This window comes from Ochotona curzoniae, unplaced genomic scaffold (assembly GCF_017591425.1).
Source record: "Ochotona curzoniae isolate NIBS_2020 unplaced genomic scaffold, NIBS_Ocur_1.0 contig_2210, whole genome shotgun sequence".
Lineage (NCBI taxonomy): Eukaryota > Metazoa > Chordata > Mammalia > Lagomorpha > Ochotonidae > Ochotona > Ochotona curzoniae.
The window spans coordinates 10,707,538-10,731,501 of NW_024465369.1; the positions used below are offsets into that span (position 1 = coordinate 10,707,538).

The 23,964-nt window shown below is 39.2% G+C and overlaps 1 protein-coding gene and 1 non-coding gene across 6 annotated transcripts in view; one reads left to right on the forward strand and one right to left on the reverse strand.

The window, feature by feature from the left end:
* Positions 1 to 23,964, reverse strand: part of GTDC1 (glycosyltransferase like domain containing 1) — a 275,754-nt gene that overhangs the window by 186,725 nt on the left and 65,065 nt on the right. For all 5 annotated transcript variants that reach the window (XM_040971529.1, XM_040971530.1, XM_040971534.1 and 2 more), the window contains 2 exons: positions 9,896 to 10,063; positions 6,930 to 7,103 (listed from right to left, as the gene is read on the reverse strand). In XM_040971529.1, coding sequence (XP_040827463.1) covers positions 6,930 to 7,103; positions 9,896 to 10,063 — 342 coding nt within the window. The remainder of the gene's footprint in view (positions 1 to 6,929; positions 7,104 to 9,895; positions 10,064 to 23,964) is intronic.
* On the forward strand, positions 20,622 to 20,729 carry LOC121150951. The gene has a single exon (XR_005883056.1). It is a non-coding gene; the product is annotated as a U6 spliceosomal RNA (small nuclear RNA).

Genomic DNA, 23,964 nt, shown 5'->3' on the forward strand with positions numbered 1-23,964 from the left:
CGCTCTCATTTACTATGACAATCCAATATGGTGGAAGGGAGGAACAGAGCAGACCATAGAAGCGTGAGGGTGTCTTTCAGAGAATACAAGCATTTTCTTTTAATTCTGTTTGCCCATAACATTCTTGAAGTCCCCCTGTACATGAAGTTCTGTTCCAATGATTACCGCAAGGTTGATACAGGATGCTCTCATGAGTGATTAAATGGGACCAGAAGCTCCAATAAAGCTTGTATTACTCAACCTAAAGTATTCTTCAATTTGTTGCAAATCCAAGTGCAAACACCTAGGGGTATGGCATCTATTCATTCCCTCATTAAAACATAAATAAGGGGGTACTTTTTAAAGGTCTCCACAGGAAACACACACATTTGATCTTTTTACATTAATGATATGTAACCATAATGAAAAAATGTAAACTCTTCTGATATAGTGGTACTGAGGACAGGCAAGCAATAAATGGCCTTCTCTACTCCTTTATTTTCCTTTAGCATTAGTCTAACTTGACATTTTTAAAAGATAATATTTACTATAATATGTTCTTTTTGTAGTTCCTTCCTGAAATTTCCTGGGATGATACGGAATTTCACAGGAATCAGGGATACCACTTCATAACATAATTCACGATGCTCTTACAATGCACTTTTATATGATCTAATTTGTAGGGAGCAGGAGTAGTCTGGTTAAGTGAAGATCACAGACACTGCCTCCATGCAGAACATTTCAGGGGTGACACATGGAAGAAGTCTAATGCAATCAACTCCACACTCAACGTGTCGTGTGATGAGTGGACACTGTTCTGAAAGAGAAGTTTCATGCTGTAGAATAAGCTAAATGAAAGAAAAGCACAGAAATGACAGTTAACCTGAAAAATTATTTTCCATATGAACTTTCAGTCTGAGCCAACACATGCTTCTTCATAGAATAGGGTACTTCAAAAAAAAAAACATGAAAACTATATATATTAGACGAAGTTTATTTGGGGACAAAACCTTCTTTGAAGTCCATGGGTTTTCCATGAGCTTTTGGAAGACCCACCAGATACGAGGATTTCAATCTTTTGCCAAAGCAAGCTTGCTCTTCAGTTAGTTTTATTTTCCACAAACAGCCTGAAATCCTCATATACATCCTGTATTTTGCTTTTTAATGCTCACTTTTCAACTACTTTCTCAGAATTCTTACTCAAAAGCTCTCATTCCTCTGCAAGTGCATTTTCTCCTCAGAATTTCCACCAGTCAAGTCTCTTCTCAGTCTTGAGTTCTCTGTTACCATGGCATGACCATGGCATCGCACAGTCATTCAACCTTTCTGTCAGTTCCCATTTGTAAGCCATTTTTTTCACTGGCCAAAGTATGGACTAGGGTTCCCTGTGGGGTAGCCGAGCAGCAAGACTGTTAAGAGCCAGGTTACAAAATAGGGTAAAAAGGCATTGGGTTTCTGCTTCAATTTTAGTGTGGAATTGATGACAGGCAAATGAGTACTTAGAGCCACTATTCTTGGGCTTTTTTCCCCCCTCAAATTCTGAGAGGAAATGTCTTTTAGAATTCTGGGAAAGGCAAAAGCTAAAATAGGTATATTGTGGTCAATACAAATTAGGATATATAGCAAGAATTAAAGAATAACTGCTACGGTTAGCTTTATCTTCTAAAGACAGGTGTTATTAAAAAAAAAACACCTGAAAGTTCTTCTGATATTGTAAGACTGAAATTTGCAGAAAAGTCTAGGCATTAAAAATCTCCCTGCTTTTCCCAGGTCTTTGACATTTGTATCATCTGGAATATAGAAAGCAGTGGCTTTCTATACCATCCAGTATAGCACTCTCCATCACAAACCCACCAGTACCACGGAGTTCCACATCGAATCTCGTTTCTTGAAACACACAGAGAGAAAAGAAAGAAAGAAAGAAAGAGAGAGAGAAAGAAAGAAAGAAAGAGAGAGAGAAAGAAAGAAAGAAAGAAAGAAAGAAAGAGAAAGAAAGAGAGAGAGAAAGAAAGAAAGAAAGAAAGAAAGAAAGAAAGAAAGAAAGAAAGAAAGAAAGAAAGAAAGGAAGGAAGGAAGAGCGAGCAATGCCTTAATTTTCAGTGTAATCTGTATCTTTTAATGTGGAAGAATCTTCCTTTGCAATATAGTCAACCAATGGGTCTTTCCCCAGTGGGTCTTTTAAGATGTATCAATCCCACGAAATCTGTCTTGTTGCACACCAGTTATACGGCCAGCCTGGCAGCATTCAGTACTGAAGGAAGGAGAAATGGAAGATGTGGACAACAGCGATGCTCTAAACAAGGCGATCTAAAGGAAAGGACCCTTAGTGAAATGTTCTCAGTCACCTAAAGCTTAGGGATGAACTCTATGATCACAAAGGAATGATTCTACTTATTGTCTTCCTTTAAAATGGCACATACACAGCCTAGAAGAAGGTGCAACATTTACCCCTGTTTGCTATCACTTATAATTCTTTCCAAAAGTGGGTTATGCATTTCAACACATTCTTAAAATGAGATGTGCTGGTTACCATTTTATCTCTTAACAAATCACAGACAACCTTTTGATGTACAAGCGGTCCAATCATGGAGAAATGTCTGCAGGGGTTATTTGATGTGCAGAGTAGCCTGCCCTGACACAGAGTGGCTGCAGGCTGCTATGTTTTTCCGCTTCCCATATATTTTTTAAAAAAGTGTTTATCTCTCTCCTCCCTTGTTGTCAAGCTGTCAGTCAGCTGTCACTTGTAACTGCTGTCAGTGGGCCTGCCTTTATCACACCCCCTATTTGATGCTGCTAATCTGTTGTCAGCTGAAAAGTCAGATAATCAAGACCTCTGAAATTGCATTTACAGTAAGTGGTGAGCTGAGCACCTGATGGAGATTTTGCGATAGGACTTCTACTTCCTTGCTGTGCTTTTATATCTGCTGTGTGATTGTCAGAAGATACACAACTTCTCTGGGTCTTTGTGCCTTCCCCCCTATAATGAGAAATAGGGTGGGGTGTGTGTGTGTGTAAAAAGAGGGGGCAGACAGAAAAGAAAGAGTTCATTATCCAAATTTGAAACCTCTAAGAGGAAAATACAAAAAAGAAATTCCTGGGAGTTAACATAATGCAGGATAAATACCACTTTCAAAATGATACTTATAGCTATCATCTTCCTTAATTCTGAACTCATCTCCTTAAAACTCCCTTCCTCTTGTGTCAGAATGATTCGCACCATGTTTTATCGTTACATTTTAATCTGGAGCTCTTCTTGCTTTAAGTCTTTAAGTGTCAAGAGCACCCAATGTGGTTTTCGTGATTACGAGGAACCCACAACAAGACCTGAGAAGCAGTGACCTGTATGAAAACAGGTGCTTTGTATCCTAGAAGCCATGAGAAGAGGTACTTTTATGTGTCAACTGCTGCTGACATGTTTCGATGAGCACTAATAATTGAGCACAGGGTTTAGGGGTCTGGAAATCATTGCTGACCTTGACAAGAACACCTTCACTGGAACAGATCTGAGGACAGGAATAGCGACACTGGAAGCAACAAATACAAACACTCAAGAGGTTTTGCTTTTAAGAGGAAAGAGCTGGTAGCAGACAGGAGAAGTGGAATAGGGAGAGCAGGTATTTTTTTTTTAATTACATAAGCGATGATAGTACTTTCCGAATAGTAAGAGGAATGATCCAAAGCAAGTAAGAAAAATAAAAATAACTCGAAAGACAAAGATGCTGACAATGAAGAATACAGTTGAGTACGTGAGCAGGATGGGTTCTGCTATGAATGGGAAGGAACACCAGAAGACTCACAGTGACCAGTGTCAGTCTGGAGAATATGCACCCAGAAGTACCTAAGTGCGGTTATATGATGGTGTTTTCAGCTGGAGTTCTCTGACTGCTTTTATTTCTCACTCATCAGCTGAGAAGGACAGAAGATCTGGTATGAGAGATTTCTAAGGAAAGGAAAAGGCTTGACTAGTTATCTAGTGTAGAGGGGACAAGCAATATGCTTGCCAGCTGGCTCAGAGGGCCCATCTGAGTTCAGGAGTCATTGGCATAGAGCATGATTAAGTGCAGTTAGCTGCTTTCCTCTAGGCACATTCAGTCCTAGGAGGGCAAGCAGACAACAGATGAACATATATTTAACCAGTCTGCAAATTCCAAATATGGGGCAAAGGTATGCAAGATTTGATACAATATGCAAGAGAATAAATATAATTATGGAATACAGAAGTTAAGCTGCATAAACAGTAGGGAGAAGGTACGAGTGATGGTCTTATTTGCCCCAAGTGAAGAAGCTGATGCCAACAGTGTACAGTGGCATTTGGTAAAGCCAAAGCATAATCTCAGTTGGAGTACAAAGAAAAGAAACTTTTACATTTATATCAGACTGATACTTTGGCAGAAAACACTTCCTATATTTTCATCTATTCATTATAGAAACGTGGGAGGTGGAGTGGAGATACAGTTTTCCATGTTTAATTGAGGGAAAATGGTGGTACTTTACAAACTTATGGGAGTAGAGAAGGAAATAAAATAATTATAAGGGGGAGTATATTATATGTCTGACATTATCCGATGTTTTAGTCCAGCATTGTTTCATCTAATCACTCTATCATCCTGATATAATGAGAAGATAAATATAACCATATCTATTGAAGAAACTGCAGGTTAAGAGTCCATCCACAGTTATTCGTCACTCAGCTACTAAGTAGTGGTCAAGATTTGAATACATGTGTATATGGGTACTTGTTTGAGAGTTTTCTTTTCCAAAGAGTTTAACACATATGACAAAGTGTTTTTAAGCAAATAGCATCTTTCTCCACTATTTGCAGGGTGGAGGTGTGGGTAGGAAGAGAGTGGAGATGTGGACAGTTAGTAGTATAACAGATAGCAGCAGGTGCCACAAGTCCAAGTGATTGAATGTCTAGGTCACAGATGCTTTGAGTTTCCAGAGAAGCCACCACTTTAAATCGTCATTAACTATGCTGGGAATACGGATATTTTTCCTCTCAGATTAATATCTACTATGTTATACAGCACATCATGTTACTGCTTTAACTGAATTCTCACAATTATTTTTACAGAAGTTCATTTTTGTCATGACTACGCATTTGTACATGGAAAAAAATTCAAAGGTTTCTTTTTAATCACTTCAGTTATTTTGCCTTTGGAATTAGTAAATATTTTTTCAACATCTCAACAAAATAATACGCTTTTAAGACTGCAGGCATTAGAATGATTGTCACTCATGCAAATAATCACTTACTTACACTATATGAGTTTGGGTTGTATAAAGCAAATTACCATTTGAAAATAATTCAAATAACACTCTGGGCTAAGACCTTGCTTATGAATGTTATCTTGGCCACAATATTTCTTAACCTTCTTCTATTTAGCTAGATCCCTTTATGTTAATATGGTCCAAATTAATAAACCATTCAACTGCCACAGGTGCATTAAAGATACAGTGTTACTGTAACATATCAGAAACAAGTGAATTTTAAAATGTTTTTTATGTGGAATACTGTAACAATAGCAATTAAGATTGGCTGCAATCAATTCCTCACTTGAAGATAGGCATTTTGCCTGTATACAACATTAAAAAAATTAACAATATACATATAAGTACAAGGTTCAGATTTTTAAATTTTAGACAGAATTAAAGCACAGTAAATACATTTTTGAAAAACTGAAATTCGGTCAACATGCAAAAGAAAACTATCTCTACAGATATTCTATAAACTTGCAGGCATTTGTATATTTTGAATATATTGAACTGAAAACTAAAATCTGAATTGACAGTCACAGGACCTAATCTTCATGCAGTCTGTGGCAATGACGGAGTAAATGTAAGCCAGTCTCGAATTCTCAGGGCCTCTCTTTTCCTCACTCCATAAAGTAAGGATTGGGCAAGGTGGTCTAACTTTAATTTTATGACTCACTAACTTGATTTGGTATGGAGCATATTTTTCTTCGGTGAAATATTAACTAGTAAGACATTCAAATAAATCAGCATTAGAGGCTACAGATGAGGACTGCTGTCCCAACAGCAAAATCTGGGTGACCTCAGCAAGTGTAGACCACAGAGACTAATGCTGACCTCCTGTACAGCATGTATGGACTCTAAATCATTTCCTGTCTTCATTTCAGGGATGGGAAAGAACAGCTGTTTCCCAAATCACTGTAAGCACACAGTCAGTAACAAAACAGCAGCAACCCCAGCTCCTCTGAGTTCCATGGAAATAAACTTCCTATTCACAAGGGAAAAATATTACTACTGGTAGTAAAAATAGTTTTGCAAGGTTCAATCAAAAGTGAAAAGGGATTTCAGAATGTTCCCTTAGAGCCACACCATCTACTGCTAAAACAGGGTGGGCCCTGAAACAAGGGTGATAAAAATGTCCTTAAGTAACTGAGACAGGGAAATAGCAATTAAGTAGGTTTGCATCTTAATAAGGAATCATAACCTTTATCAAGACAGTATCAATCATAAAAAAAACAATGGAGGGAGAAAATATAAGAAAAGAATATAAGAAGTGAACGCTAACCAAGCAGTGAGATGTAATACTGATTCACTAAGAACAGTTAGTATTCACATATAAGCTAGTGGGCAATAGTTGAGTGCAAAGGTGCAGAAACATGTTTGACAATGACTTCTGTAAAAAAACAACAAATAAAGCAACAAAACAGTAAATGTTACAAGCCAAGGCAACTTGTGTTGGCAAATAAATAAATCAGAAAAAAGAAAGGAAGAACTCCATATGAACTAACTAACTAATGAGAGGGTAGACATGTGGTTATTTAGAAATCTTTGCAAATCTCAGTATGGTAAGATGGAGCCCAATTCTCCAATTAACTGTGCTTATTGCTATAAAGGTGAAATGAGCAAGAACACCAAGTTCTATACATTTGAGATGTGATTTAGGATACAACCTTGAGAATAGCATTAAATGTACTAACCTGCTCACATCAGGAAACCTGATGGGAAAGTAAATAACCTGGCACTTGGGTCTAATGATGCCTTCCAGATCCCTGGGTCTGTGGTCAGGAATCAGCTTCATAAATCTTCCAATGGAATTCAGAAATGACTCCATATTAAACACTGAGTTGAACACCACCACATCAGCCACGAGGCTATCAAGAAAAAGGATAAATACAAATGAGGAGCCTAAATTCATTCAGAGTTAATTTTAGTACATCTAAAACCACTGTGCAGAGAACAGCACTGTGGTGCAAAGGATTAAGCCACTTCTTAGGGCTTAATTCATAATTACCAATGCCAGGCAGAAAGATAAACCAATAAAAAAAAAGCAATGTTGGCTTACCACTCTCCTGCCTTCCCTGTCCCCCACCTCAATTGCTTTTCCATATAGTTTTCTTTAACTACTATTTTTTAGCTGCTACCTAGTACAAATTTGGAAGGTAGAAGTGATTACAGCATGGATAATTCAAAGGAATGTCACAGAGGTGCTGACACAACACTAAGCAATAAGGAAGTCAATATAATAATAGAGCAAAAGTTGAAGGATGGTTTACGGCTAGTCTGTTTTCACCATATGTCACATATTGTAATAGCGACCCACAGGTCATAATATATAGTTACAACATGTGTTCATAAGTCAGAGGTTCGTGAAACCTCTGTTTGAGGTGAGTGCTTATGTCAGTCATCTTTAAAGGCCTCAACTGCCACACAGTCAAGAAAGAAATCTGACAGTGCCAACAAAAGCAGAACTCAGCAAGAAAACTAAAGAAACATTTGAGGAAGCAGGAGCCATACTTTTAACCGAGAATCTGAACCGGATTGCTTTCTGACACACTTATTTTTCCTCCGGACAACTGTGAACCACTGTTTTCCCATTAAGAAGTCAATTGATGAAGTCTACTCCTTTCTTTCCCAGCTTGTCTATCAGTTTACTCTCTTAAGAAGAGCAGTGCTGAAAAAGCATGTGCGTGCTTTTATAGTCTCATTCCCTAACCTCAAAAACAGTCTTTTATGAAAGAGAGGAGGGGCACTAAGCTAAACTTTTAAAAAATATCTGCCCTCAAAGGGCATGAGACTCAACTCCTTACATTCCTAAAAATCTACTTTCTGCCAAATTAAAGATTCAAGATAGTTTACAGAAATATTCTTTTTGGTGCATTTCCTCCCTGATATGAGTGGGTGTAACTTCCATTAACTTTAAAGCCACCCATAAAGGGAAAAATAGACTTAATTTTTTCTCCAAGTGATTTCTCAGGGGTAATAAACACACACTATCTGAGGAAAAGAATGATGCTAATTCAAGAAACCAAAAGAATATTACAAATGCTTTCCATATTGATAAAGCATAAAATGATTTTATTTTTGTTTCAAAACATACTTCTCTGTTTCCATATAAAATAACATATTTTAATTTTATTATGAAATTTTAAAACGTTTGCTTTTTTATGAGACATTCGACGTGAAGCAGTTCCACTCTATTTTGATGGCACTGCTACTACTTCACAATTGAAGCAGGTTGTAAAAATGATTGTTGGAAAACATTTACAAAATGCTGAAAATCCAGAATTATTACCAGATAGCTGTTTTTTCTGTGTGAAGTAAGCTATGGAAGATATTCACTAGAGCTAGGGGGCTCTTTAAATATACCATCAATCTCAACTGTTAATAATTTTACAGGCAAACCAAACTGATTCTATGTGACGGTTGGAGTTAAGTGAGTAGGGTCCAGTCTCAAACCTGTTTCAGAGTTATTATTAACTTATTTCATTAACTAAGCTTCAGGAGATATACTTTCTTGAAGTAACAATAAAGGGACTATCACCTTTGAAATGTCATGGTATTTTAAGGCTGTGCCATTTCAAAAGATTCAATGAGGGGAAGAAAAAAGTCCACCTAACAATTCATTTTCTATAGTTTTCTTTGTCTTATAAACAAAAGGGTCAAAAAGAACACAATAACTTACTACATTATTTTCAGTTTGGTTAATTTTTCTGTAAACTTCTATTTTTCTTTTCGCTGAATGCAGTTAAAATGGCTGGTAAATAAGAGTGATCTCACTTTACTTACTAAATGTATGGATTGAACCAACAACCATAAAATCTAGAGGTGAAGGCCTTACTGTTAATCTTTCCATTCTATTCAACATGTAGATTGCTGCATATGTGTATTTTGTGGAAAGATTAACTATGACCTTATAAATACTGGAGATGAGTAATAATTACCATGGAAGGAATGTTTAAACATTTGTGGGTCAGTGCTGTGGCACAGCAAGTAAAGCCTCTGCCAGCAACACTGGTATCCCATATGGGTACCAGTTCATGTTCAGGCTGATCCACCTCCAATAAAGTCCCCTGCTAATGACCTGGCAAAAGCAGTAGAAGATGGCCACTGGAACCTACATGGGAGAACCAAAACAAACTTCTGGTTTCTGGCTCTATGCCATTGCAGTCATCTGTGGAGTGAAAAAGCATATGGAAGCCATCTTTCCCTATCGCTCGCTCTCTCACTCTCATTCTGTTACTCTGACTGATAGATAGATCGACAGACAGATAGATAGATACATAGATAGATAGATAACAGTTAAACATTATAAGGCTGAGGCCAACAAATGCTCCACCTGTGGTTTCAGCATCCAGATGGGCACTGTTTGTGTCACTGTTTGTGGCCTGGAAAAGCAGTGGAGAATGGTTCAAGTCCCTGGGCCCTTGCACCAACATGGAAGAACCAAATGAAGCTCCTGGTTCCTGGCTTTAGATTGGCTTAGCTCTTTTAGAAGTGAACTGGCAGATGAAAGAGCTCTGTGTGTGTGTGTGTGTCTGTAGGTCATTCTTTCAAATAAAAATAGAATAAAACTGAAGTGTATAGTGGCTTTCCAGGTTCAAGAGCTAACTATCTACAATGAAAAGAATATAAGGAGCCAATATAGTAATGCATCTATACCCACCATGAAAGAATCTGGTTGTATCCATACTGGAAATCCCTTTCCTTACATTTCTTGACAGGATATACCAATTGGTTCTCATGGAAATACAGAATCTTTCTCAATTTTCCAAGGTCAGGCCGAAGGGCAACCAGTTCCGTCAGGTTAAGCACTGAGCTTGCAAAAAGGATCCTAGGAAACAAGGGAATTACAGTTTATTGTCGCATACACACTTGAAGTGGACCACCCTTTGCCCTTGGCTCTCCTCTTTCCTCTTCTCACCCCAAGAAAACATAGTCCCTTTAGGGACACATCAATAGTTGAGCCTTAATACCATGTAGCAGCATTCTAAGTTTTGATCTCTTAAAAAGCAGCTGCTAAGAACCATAAAAGTCTCGAGTCACACTGGTCATCTCAGCTCAGTTACTGAAATATATAAATAAATAAAAATAAAGCTGGATGGATTTTATTGAAAAAAGCAAGAAAAGCTCTATCTGAAGGACAAATGGAACAAAGATAAGGCTGACTGGGGAATACTTTGCCTGCCAGTTTCATTACACTCCACTTCTTTATGCAACCAACTACTGAAATTCAATATATGAGCAGGAAAGACACATGTTCATGTTATGACACAAACCCTTTTGATTTATCCAATAGACTTCTCTGTAGTGTAGTCTTTTTTTTTCTCAGCATGTTTTCTCACACCCCCTCCCTTTAAAGCACCTTACTATGTGTATTTTTTTTTTCTTAGTGTTTTTCCTTCTCTGGTACTGGACTAATGACACCCGATACACAATCTTGAGAATCCCTTATATAAAACATAACTACAAAAACTGATTAAATATTGATGAGAGGGGAATTTCTTATCTTTGGGGGAGGGGTGCGGAATAAACTGAAAGCTTATACACGCACGCACGCACACACACACACACACACACACACACACACCCTGGAAATGCATCCCTAATGAGATGCCTCTCACACAGGAACACAAAAAGGGGCAAAGTACAGTCCCTGAGCTGCAGAGAATATATAAATGGTGCAATTCTGACACAATGCCACCTTTACAACAGAATGTAGCATCATTTGACCTTTATGGCTTTAGTTCTCATTCCAAAACAACAAGGTTCAAGAAGGTGAACAGTTACCTCCCTCCACCCCATTGGATCACACTGGTGGTAAAGAGGCAAGGCAGCAACTACTGGTCTCCTAAGCCCAAGTGCTTTTCATTACACCACAGATATGAGCTGACTGTAGACCCACTTACATTGCAAATGCTTTTTTTTTCTGTACTTAATAAATACAAAATATCATCCTTGTTATTACCATGATTACAGCCACTATAAATCCTCCCTTACTGACAAGCCAAATGGCTAACTTCAGGTGTTTATAAGATCTGCAGTTCTAGCCTTTCACATAGGAAGAATAATGACATAATAAGTACATATATCATAACTAGGAACTCAAGTGCTTTCTTCATGGGCTAAAGGAGGCACATAAGACCAAAAGTCAGTGATCTCTCTTTAAAGTTACACTGCTTTATTAGTGTTATGGCATATCTTTTTGAAAAGAAAAAGGTACATTTAAAAAAAAATTATCTATCCATACCCAACTGAAGCACACACAAAAACTACAATCAGATAATACCATGTTGTGTATTAGCCCCCATCAAGTCAAACTTTTAAATCGAAAACTCTGAAATACAAAGATATTCAATTATCTACAAATATGGTCTGTAACAAAAAACAAAATATTATTTTCCATCAACATTTTCCTTAAAATAGAAGGTGTGACAATTTATGGCTCTCCTTACTAGGAAATTCTCTGTTCTTTCCCAGCCCAGCATCATACACATTGTTGTAAGCAATAACTTAGACACTTTTAAGATTATTAATCAAGTACTCTCTTTCCCTCACCCAAGGAGAAAAAAGGCCGTGCTAAATATATTCCCATTGTATCTCATTAATTACAAAGAAAGAGTAGTATCTTTGCAAGAGAGAAAATTGATATAGGACAACTAAGCAAATGATCAAACTTCATATGGCCTATAAAAGGACTTAGGAGTAGCCTATATTCCTGAGAAAGACACAAATTACCAGTGCAATATTCCTGCCTAAAACGCCTGATGTGAATTTGATCATGAGAAAATAATCAGACAAATATTTTGCAAAAGAATTCAGCTGTATCTCCAAAAAAGTCAATGTCATTAAACAAAAAAATTCGAGATTAAAGGAAAATAAAGAGACCCTGAAAAAAATCCAATGTGTGATCTTTAATTGCATACTGGAACAAGAAAAAACAGCCATAAAAAGCAATGAAGCAATAGGAAAATTTGAAATGGACTGAATAAATAGTTATGAATTTTTATCAATTTTGGATCTCTCAAGTCCAAAATGCCATTGTAATTATGTAGTATGCCTTTATTATTAAGAGACTCACAGTGTCTGCATCCAATTCTTACATGCTATAATAAAATTCTGCTAATACCAATAAATATCCATAGGTATATCTTTTCACAGACATAAAAATGTACAAAACATTAATAACTGTTAGTAAAAGGATACAGCATTCAACATTTTATTGAAAACATTGATATTACATTTTTATAAGACTGAAAATTTGGGGAATTATATATCAAAATCAGTAAGTGGAAGGCAAAAAAGACTCTACATTTCATAAGCAACAAATCCATCAGATTAGTCTGTACATACTTCAACCATTACTTTCTCAGTAGCACCCGTTTAATAAGGTGAGCACTTCACTATACTTTTACCCAACCTAGTTGCTGAACCACTGTTAAAGAAAGAAAGCCAAAAGCCATTTCCAAAAAACAAATTGCCAAATAAAACAATGCAACACATTCAGAGGAGATATGACAATAATCCTAAAAATATTAACCGTGTGGAACTGCTCGTACTAACATTTTCACTTTAATGTAGTCAGAAGGAAATTAATCATATGTTCATACCTAATTTTGAAATAGTCCTCATACCTCCTAATATGGACATTACTTCTTTCATTAATAAAATATTTCTTTGTGCGTTTTTTAACTGGTACTTCAATTTCACAATAAGCCATTCTTCAAATATTTAACTCAGCAACACCTGAACAGAAATCTTGAATACGCCTGCAAAAGGGCTGTGGCAAGGATCCACACACAGGCAATCTTTACCCCCAACCATCAACTTTTAAAAGTTGGTAATCATACAACAAATGACATCACTCTATCAGCGGCTAATCCCTGGGTTCCCATGCTCACCCTGCTCAGGTATTAGTTAAGCAATCAATCCTAACAAGGCGTGCTTTGTCATCCCAGTGTGTCATTGGCAAGAAAGGGCACAAGGTGAGAGCAAAAACCACTAGGAACAAGATAATTCCTGACAGCTGCGGCTTGAGCAGTTTATCTCAGCATGAAGATGTTATGAGGCTTTATGGTTAATATTTTTAAATTAACATAAAACCCAGAGAAAGCGGTTGGGCAATCTTTCACAAACATGACATACTACAATCACTGTATAAGCTGGATTAGTACTTATTACCATGCTACTACAGAATTAAGCTGTTTTTAGACCACCAAAGAGCCTTAAATTGCAACTTTTGTCTCTGTAAGAGAAACCTATGTTTAAAATGTCTGCTAAATTCAAATTAACGGCTACATCATTAGCTTACCATTTCACCCAAAGTACAAGACGGTTGCTATTATCATCATCTAAAATGGATCTGCTTTAGGCACACTCATGCCATTCCATATATTCGGGATAGTATCCACACACATGTATCAATAGTTTCCAATATACAGTGTAGCTTCACCTTGTATTGTATTTGCTTAGGAATCCAAAATACTTTAACATAATAAAATTCAGGATTAGAGATTTTCTCCTTTTCCGCTCAGTTGAAATGAATCAGTTGTGCTCCATATACCCTAATTACTTCACAATGAGTATAAAGAGACATTAAGATATACCTAGGCACTGTAGGAAGCTGATCATTATTATCAATATGTATACTGGTATATGTCAAAGGTATGAGACACCAGTGAACTGTACTCTAGCCACAGTCATACAATCTAGAAATAATTCTTCCTGGGCTAGTTTATCTCACTTTTAGCCTACAAAATCCTTACATTAGGTCTCCTCCTCTCGCTAAAACCACTTCTCACATAATGGGATAAGATAGGCAATCTGAAATACAAGTCCGATTGTTATCCAAGCTAAAACGATTCTAATGCACACCTTCCAAGGCATTCAACAAAAGATTAAATTGTTCCAGCTAAGTTAGTTTACTCAATACCTATTCTCCTGACCTACACTCATGTTGCTAAGCCTCATTGAGAAAAGTCTTTATTCTTTGGCACCATCTTAAAGGCTCTTGCTCCATGAAACCTGCTCTCCAGGATCTGAGATTCTGTGCTTTCTGTGATGTGCTGTTTTCTGCAATGATGGACATGTTCTGTACTTGTACTGTCCACAGACTAGACACACATGCCTTCAAGTCCCTGAAACATAGCGAGTGCAACCAAGAAACTCAATGTGGTTTGACTGATTTAACTTGCTATTTATATTGGAAGGCCATTGGTGGCTGCTAGCTACTTTACTTGAAAGTACACCTGTGGGTGGACTAGCTCTCCCTAGCCCTCCACACTCCATCCACAGTATCTCAATGTAATTCCTCAATACACTTGTTTTCCTGTCCAGAGCCCTGCCTTGCATGTGAAAACCTAAGTTGTAAAATCTTCCTTGCTAGCTGAGTATCATATACCAGATACCACCAGTTCTGGTATCTTAACATTTCTGTATTTTTTTTTAAGATTTATTTATTTTTATGGGAAAGTCAGATCTACAGAGAGGAGGATCGACAGAGAGGAAGAACTATCTGAAGATTCATTCCCCATATGACTGCAATGGCCGGAGCTGCACTGATCTGAAGCCAGGAGCCTGGAACCTCTTCCAGGTCTCCCATGTGGGTGCAGTGTCCCAAGGCCCTGGGCCATCCTTAACTCTTCTCCCAGGCTATGAACAGGGAGCTAGATAGGAAGTAGGGCTACCAAGATTAGAACTGGTGCCCATATGGGATTCTGGCATGTTCAAGTCAAGGATTTTAGCTGCCAGGCCTGGTAGCTTAATATTTCAACACCTTCAGGAGGGCCATACACTGTGGCATTGCAAATAAAGCCCCACTTACAATCTGGCTCCTTGACAGTGTGCTTGAAAAAGCAGTAGACAATGGTCTAAATGGGTCCTGGTACTCCGTGGGAGTCCTTGCACTTTGTGGGAGACCAGGAGGAAGCTCTTTACTCCTAGCTTCAGTCTGTCCCAGATCTGACCAATGTGGTCATTTGGGAAGTGAACCAGTGGATGGAAAATCTCTCCACATTGTATCTCTCCCTGTCTCTGTTTAACTCTGCCTTTCAAATAAGTAAAAAAAATTAAAAAAAAAAAACCTCAAGAACATATAACAAAATGTTTCCATTGCTACATGTAACAACTAAAACCAAAAATGGACCTTAATCTAAAAGGAAAGAATGTAATCATTTAATTTCCTAGGTTCTTGTGCTGAGTAATTTAAAGGCCATTCAATTGAGTATCCAGTTACCCAAAAATCAACTCATGGTGCAATAACAATTAATCAGGTAACTACCGTTTTCCCACCATGTAATTTTCCTGACTTGTTTGTGATGGTCAGAAAGCCCTCTATACTGGGGGCACTGTGTAAAGAACACTGTTGAGAAGGCAAGGGTTCAAGTACTATAGGTAAGACCTGCTGCTGAGCATTCTCTAGCAGGAGCCAGGTTTCTTAAAATCCATTTATGACGCAGCCATCAGTATCCTGGTTTGTCTTAGGGATACTTAGGAAGACAAATTCTATAAAAGTTGTTCAGCTTCTTTGGCTAAATAAAGGTACCACTTAAATTCAGGAGTCTTTTAAAACATTCCAGCAACCGCTATAGTCTTTTATTATCTATCTTATATATTCCTTTATCATAAAAACTGCCTTGTTATTATATTTATAACAAGAAATAAAGAGGCAGGGAGGAGGTTGGGTAAATCTACTATTGAAAAACCTCAATTAATAAATAAGTGAGCAATTTTTACTGTATACATTTAAACATTTTTGATGCATGCAATAATTTATTTGGGACTGAGCCTCATTATTACATATTATAAAACTCAGGCAACACAAATAACCCGGAACGTTAATAAATGCATTTGTTTTACACATTCTAGAAGTCAACAAGTCAGAATATTGTGAGGTCTGACTTGACAATTTAAGAACAGGATATAACCCCTGTTGTAAAAGAGCTGATAATATAACTTGTGGAAAAAAAAAATAAACATGGGAAACATTAAATAATAATAAAAACATAAGTAATAGCTCTTTTCTGCACAAGCCATGTTACAAAGCAGAGCAAGACTGATTGTGAATGAAGTAGAGGCACGAAGAGGAAGAGAAGTTAACAGTAATGAAAAACCAGGGAAACCTCAGGATTGCCAAGACCATCAGAGGAGTCCGGTGTATTATGCATTGGGGTCTGGAAGGATCCAAGGTGGGGAAAGACACTGACTAAAAGCTAGGGTTTAAACATAAGCAAAAAAATGCGCTGGGTGTGGTAGCATAATGGCTGAAATCCTCGCCTCGCACACAACAAGATTCCATATGAATACTGGTTCGTGCCTCAGACGTTGCACTGCCCATCCAGCTCCCTACATGTGGCCTGGAAAAGCAGTAGAGGATGGCCCAAGGCCTTGGAACTCTGCACCCATGTGGGAAACCCAGAAGTTCCAGGTTCCTGGCATGAGATCAGCTCAGCTCCGGCCACAGTGGCTACTTGGGGACAAATTTTCCTCTCTGTCTCTCCTCCTCTCTGTATATCTGACTTCCCAATAGAAATAAATAAATTAAATTTAAAAATAGTACGAAATCAAATAAAACTAAAACAATGATCTTCCCTTAGATCCAAACGCGGCAGGAGAAGCTGGCATATAAAGTATCAGCTTGTCATAAGGTAATAAACTATGTGTTTAGTGTTCGATAAGCCATTTTTCATTTCTTCTTAGTCTTAAATTGAGTTGTGAATACTCATTGGCCAAGAAACAACATGAAGATAAACAAGAAGATAAAGAATCAAAAGAACACAAGTTTAGTTTATCAGTTAAGACAACTGTGTCATAATAATTGGTTTCAAATCCCAGCTCTTGCTGTTTTCTCCGTTTTCCTACTGCAGGATACCCTCAATGGGAAGCAGTGGTGATGGCTCAAGTAACTGAATTTCTAGTATTTACGTGAGAGACCTGAACCGCATTCCCAGTTCCCAGCCTTGCTCTAGGACCAGACCCAGATGTCTCAGGCACTTGAGGGGGTAGACAGTGAATGGGACTGCCTGCTCTTCCAAGAGCTCTCCACTTTCTTTCGCTCATGCTCTTACTTTCAACTCACTTTCTAAGTCTCTACTGTTTTCTCAAATAAGCAATTAAAAAAAGAATCAAGCAAAATAACACCCTCCCCATCATTACCACCCTCAGAACAAAGGAAGGTGTTTTAAATATGTAAACAAAAATAAAATTAATTCATTCCATCATCACTTTTTGATAACGAAATCCTTAAATCACGATAATATTCCGATGGTGACAACAATATCCACAGGAAGAAAGGGAACCCTGTGCTGTACAAACCTGTTATGCATACCTTATCTAATTTAATTTTCAACACCACCACCCTAAGAAGCATTTTTTAATTTTCTTATTTATTTATTTAATTTATATGAAATACAGAGAAAGAGAGAGAGGAAGGGAGAGAAAGAGAGGTAGAGAGACATAGGGACTTCCCATCTGCTGGCTCACATCCCAAATATTTCCCACAGCAGGGCTGGGTCCAGGCTGAAGTCAAGACTAAAGCAGTTAAACTGTCATTTGTTGTCTCACTGAGGGTGAGCGTAAGCAGGAAGACGGAACCAGGAGCAGAGCTGAGAGGAACCCAGGCACTCTGATATGTAAGACACGGCTGTGCCAAGTGGTGTCCTAACTCACATGACGACCACCATCCTTGTGATGGATCTTATCATTCCTGTTGCAATCCCTGTATCACACACACACACACACACACACACACACACACACACACACACACACACTGGGTTAAATAGTAAGACAGTAGTTACTATAGGCGCAAAGATGGACCACAAGCTGACCTAGACCTATACCTCAAACTTTTCTACTCATTCCACCCTGAATCATCTACGACTAGAACAAGACCCCTAACACTTTATGTCAACTTCACACATTATAGCTTCAGAAATCTAAGAATGTGAGTGGTATAGAAAGAAGAATAGCTTGAACTGAGTTTTACTCCACTTCATTCATCACAAATTTACTGAGCAACAAGACTGCTCTAGATGTATGAATGAAGGAGATAGAGTGACCGTCAAGAGAGGTTTTCCTAAGGAGATGTATGCTATACATAAAAAAATCCCCAAAAATGCGAAGGAAACAGTAAAATCATATGCGGTAGTCAAGGCAGTGAAACAGAGAAAAGGGGCTGACATCAAGAGGGTTGACAGAAGGACCAACACCATGGCATAGCTTCTGGCTCTGGTACTGCCTCCCATATGGGCACCAGTCTGTGCACTGGTTGCTCTATTTCCAAGCCAGCTCCATTCCTATGGTCTGCAAAAGCAGCAGAGAATGGCTCAAGTCCTTGGGTCCCTGCACACACACAGGAGACCCAGAAAAAGACTCATGACTCTTGGTTTTAGATTAGCTCAGTAGAGTCTCAAGTAGGCAAAAAAAAAAAAAAAAATAACAACTAAAACAGTCTAATGAAAGAAAACTCGCTGCACATTTAATTAAAACTGGTCATTAAATATGTCTTTAAAAAAAGGTGGCTTTTCAAGGGGGCAGTGACCACCACCATTCTCATGCCAAGCCTGCCTGGTGTAGGGGAGGGTAGAACTGAATCCCGGGGTCCTGAGGATGTGACCTTGTGTTGAGGTGGAGAAGAGAGTCTAGGGAGCATAACATTGATGGAGCATGTGGGGAACTGCAAGCTGGGATCTAGGAAGGCATAGAAAACTGGAGATTTCCTCGTATGCTTAGTCCTGGGCGACATGAGGAGAAAGGAGAGGAAAGCCCCAGGCCGGCATGCTGGCCTGATGTGCTGCTGGACCAGCAAAGGAGAACCTCAATGGGCCTGGATCTTGGGTGTGTGAGTGTATGTGGGCAGGAGGAGGGTGGTTAAGGGACCAGGACAGCACATGGGCCAGTAGCTTGGGAATCTGATGGGCTAGTGGAGCTGTGGCTCAACACACCATCCAATGGGCTCCTGAAGGTTGGGCTGGAGAATCAATGTGCTCCTGGGCACACAGGTTGTGGATTGATTAGGGAAAGGAAAAAGAGAATATAGAGGAAGAGTGTTGTCTCACGCTGTGACAGTATGTTGTAGGTGAGGCATGTCTCCTGAAGGACTTCCAATGACAAGGTTACTATTCTTGCAGATAAGCATGGGGACTGAAACCTGGTGGTTTGGAGGGTAGAGGCCAGAAGACCTTTATGGGTCAGGTCAATGCACCAGTCCACGTGGGAGAACTGAACTGGGCTAGATAGCATAAAACACTGATGACCACCACACACGACCCCTAACAAAAGCTAGGTCTAGGGGCCTGTCTTGCAGGACTAGATCACAGAACCTACCAGTGAGTGTTGGAATAGGGGACAGGTAATATAAAACCAGGCCATGACACTAACCAGCATTTGAGAGAAACAGGTCTGAGGCCAGATTCCATGGGGGATATGTGGGCCTAGCCCTGAGGAACTGCAATTCCTGCTAGTTAGCTTAGAGTTGTCAGGGGGAAGGGAGAGAAAGCAGCACAGTAGCCTAGCAACTGAAGTCCTTGCCTTCCCTGTGCTGAGATCCCATATGAGCACCAGTTCTAATACTTGCTTGTGGTCTTGGAAAGCAATGAAGGACGGCACAAAGCCTTGGGACCTTATACTCACATGGGAGACCCAGAAGAGGTTCCAGGCTCAAGGATTTGGATCAGTACAACTCTGGCCACTGTGGCCACTTATGAGTGAATCAACGAACAGAAAATTGTCCTCTCTGTCTCTTCTCCTCTCTCTATATATGACTTTCCAATAAAAATAAAATAAATCTTTAAAAAAAAAAAGTTGGTGGTGGAGATGGGCTGAGTTAGGCATGACCATGGAACCCCCCAACACTCACGGGTACTGGACATGGGAACAGGCTGTGCAGGCCCAAGCTGCAGCATGCACATGTGCACCTAAAAACAGACTGTGGAGCATGCCAGGTCACATCATCCATCAACTCATACAAAGGCCATGACGGAGAGGGCAGGCTATGCCAGGGAAGGGCTAGCACCCACTAGCAAGCGTGAAATCTGGGTCTGTGAGTGGGCCTGGTGGGAGAAGCTTGGGAAAATTCCTCTGGTGGGCACAGCTCCTCCTGGTGTTGGTGAGGCCTGGCAAGGTATCTTCACCGATCAGCTAGAATGTGGGCTGGTTTTAGAAGGGGACAGACTGGGCAGAGCCGAGCAAACCTTAGTCCACTGGCATATGCAGGAGCCAGGCTAGAATGCAGGTCACACCAGACTAGACTATCACACCCACTGATTTGCATGAGCCAGGGATGGGAGCAGACTGAACAGGGCTAGATGTAGTACCCACCAGTAAGAGTTTGAACTGGGGGCTGGCCAGGCCAGACCAGGCTGCAGCATCAGAAGGCAAAGGCCAAGACAGGTGTGCTCGTTTCAGCAGCACATATACCAAAATTGGAACGATACAGAGAAGATTAGCATGGCCCCTGCACAAGGAAAGGCCAGGGCAGGTAAGAGGTTATGCCAAGCTAGATCACAGCAATCACTGGCACATGCAAGATCTATAGCTGGGAACAGGCCTGGTTGGGAAACTAAGCGGATGCCTTGGCTGGGTTGTGGTTCCCACTGGTGAGTGCAAGGGCTGGAATTGGAGCTGCAATATGTTCTGGACATGACTACAGTGTTCCTCAGCACAAGTGTGAACTGGGTTTGGGTTGTGCCAGACTAGGCAACACTCCAGCACCAACTGGTGCTCATGAGAGCCAAGGTGGGTATAAGATTGGCTAAGTTCGGTCTCTGCCCCTGCTAAGTCACACATACAGGTTTTCCTGGGCTGTAGCACACAACAGTAAGAATAGGAATGGCTATAAGCCAGTCAAGAAAAGGCCACTGCTCCTGCTAGTACAGGACGTGGCCTAAGTAGGGCTGGGTGTACATGAGATCTTGCACTGCAAGGGGTTCTGATGGAGGAGCTTGAGCAACTCTGTTGCGATGCAGTCCCTGCAGGTGAGCCTAAGAACTAAGGCAAGGAGCACCTTGGTCTTGAGCAGCTCAAACCAGGCCAGGTTACAGTACTCACCAGCATACACATGGCTCAGGTAGACCATATGGTAGACCAGGCCAGGCAGTGACACAATGCTTGTTGGCCTGCACGTGAGCTGGGTTGGAGGAAAGCCAATTGGGCTGATTGTACACAGTGGTGCATGCATGAGCCAGAGTGGGTGAGTTGGTTGGGTTTTGCCTCAGCATCAGCTGGGAGATGCCAGCACTGGAAGCAAATTCTGTCAAGCTGAACTGCAGAACCACCTGGAGAGAGCAAGTTCTGGGAGTAGGAGTGGGCCCATTAGGGAAAATGTGGCACCCCTCTATATCAGCCAGTGGATCCTAGAGGGATTTCATCAAACTCGGAGCGGTAATATTGACAGCAATTCAGAACTATTGAACTATCAAAACTAATTGAGTGGGATCTCAGAGCATGCCACACATCGAGGACCCTGGGAAGACATCGGGTGGCTGTTCCACATCCCAAGGTATGGAGGTGGTTGGGAGGCTGGGTCAGGTTTCTCCCCGCAACTTCCCCTTCCCCAAATGCAGGAAGACAAAAGGAGAATGTGGAAGCAATGATCTCACCCACATTCCTCTAGCCCTTGACCCTTTCCACCCTAATCAACTATGTAAACATCATCAAAAAAATTTTTTAAAGGTGGTTTCTACTGTTACATAAATATTACATATCTCTTCTATGTAGTCCTTACATATGCATATTCCCAGTGAAGTATGGTATAGTCCTTTGTTATCTACAGGGCATGTGTTGCAAGACTGTAACCAAAAGTCTGAACAGCACATAACACCAACCAAATATATATTTCTTCCTATACATACATGCATATGAACAGCTTTAATTTTAAAAGTAGGTACAGTAAGAGACTAACCAAAGTAAGATTAAAATGGAACAATTACACTATTATAAACTATACTGCTTAAAAATTAGTCGCTATGTATCTGTGGAATTTTAATAATCTTTAGTCTACAACTGACCATAGGTAAAGGAAGCAAAGTCATGGAACAGGGAAAATTTATCTATCTATCTATCTATATATATATATATATTTAAATACATGTAATTTATTTATATGTTATTATCACATATAAAATAAGTACACAGTCCTGGATGGGATAAATTCATCTGTTTTCTGTTTCATTAGTATTCCATAGTTTCCCTGCCATACTAGCTATCACTCTGGATTTCAAGTTCTTCTAGGACAATCTCTGCATCTTTCCAATTCCCTATTCTTCCCTACTACTTACAAAAATATTTCCAGGTAAGTGCATAAATAAATGTCAATAATGACTTTCTTCTTTCAAGGACACAGAGTTAAACATGATATTAACTATTCCCACGTAAAAGTGAGTTTAGAAACATCCATAACCCATATTACTTGAACATCCAACAGAATTCTAAAAAGGGTCCTTTGATGTCAGTTTTTATTGAGCACATTATTTTTTCACTTGGGGTCCCTAATACTACCTCAGGAACTGTTCCCTTATTCATCATGGTAATATATATCATCCACAGCAGACACAATCTAAACGAAAGAAATTTGTGGGGGAAAGCAGATGTCAAGCTGGTAAAAGAGCAGAGAAATCCAGTATGACAATAACAGTTTCTGCAATCTTCAGGCTTTCATGAGTATTGGCCCTAAAGAAGAAAGTCCATCAACATGTAAAGAGCCTCTGATTTGTTGAGCGTGCTGGGAACACTTCATCTGCTCTTTTATCTCCATAAACTATTATAATTAGCACATGCAATATTTACAATTCATCTCATGATTAATCTATCAAACAAGACTCTTCCCTAACAGTAGTATATCATTTTGTACTGGAAGACTCTATTCTCTTTAGTTCATTCTCATGCCTGTCATATTTCTCTGGAGTTCATCATAAACACTATAATGTGGAAGACTGGAGATCCAAGTAGTGGATGTCAACTCCAACAACCTACTGAGTGTTGTCTAGTTCTATACACATTTCAGGAAATACTTACTAGTCAAGCAGGAATATTGACACTCAGACAGTTACAGAAAGCTCGACTGAGGTACATGCCTGAAGAACAAATGTTAGGTGATAGCCTTCTGGACACCATCGTGGTTTAAGTTTGAATATTGTGACAGTTATAATTACAAGCATCATAACAATGATCAAGCGATGATAACATCTTCTTTTTGGCATGTCAATAAGTTATTCCTGACAAGCACGGAGAGAAAAGTACTTTGCGTACAAATAACATGTAAGCTAACAAGAAAAAAAATTCGACAATTTGCCATTTTCACTGAGTCATTTCTACCATTAAAACGATGAAGCAGAAAATAAAATGTTCCCTAAAAATGCAGTCTTTCCATAAGGTGTTAAGAAAATCTAAAATTTTCCGTTGCTTGGGAGTATTTGTTTAAATTTGCTTTCTGAAATGCTTTATTGAGTTGTTTTACCATTTGATTTGTGACATTTTTTGCTATATTTCTCATAGAAATTATTCCTGTGTTTTGATTCCTTCTGTGTTTGTTTTGGCAAGTCCAAGACAGTTCTTTGAAATCCTCATTGAATTTGGTGCTCAATATGCCATTTGAAGAAATACCTCTCCACAAATAATCTAGTAACCCAGTGATTTGTTATTTTAACATAAGTTCATTTACACAGATATCACTGGATAATTAATTACAAAACAAAATCCAGAAAAGTGTACTGCATACTCTAGGCATTTTAGAAGTGC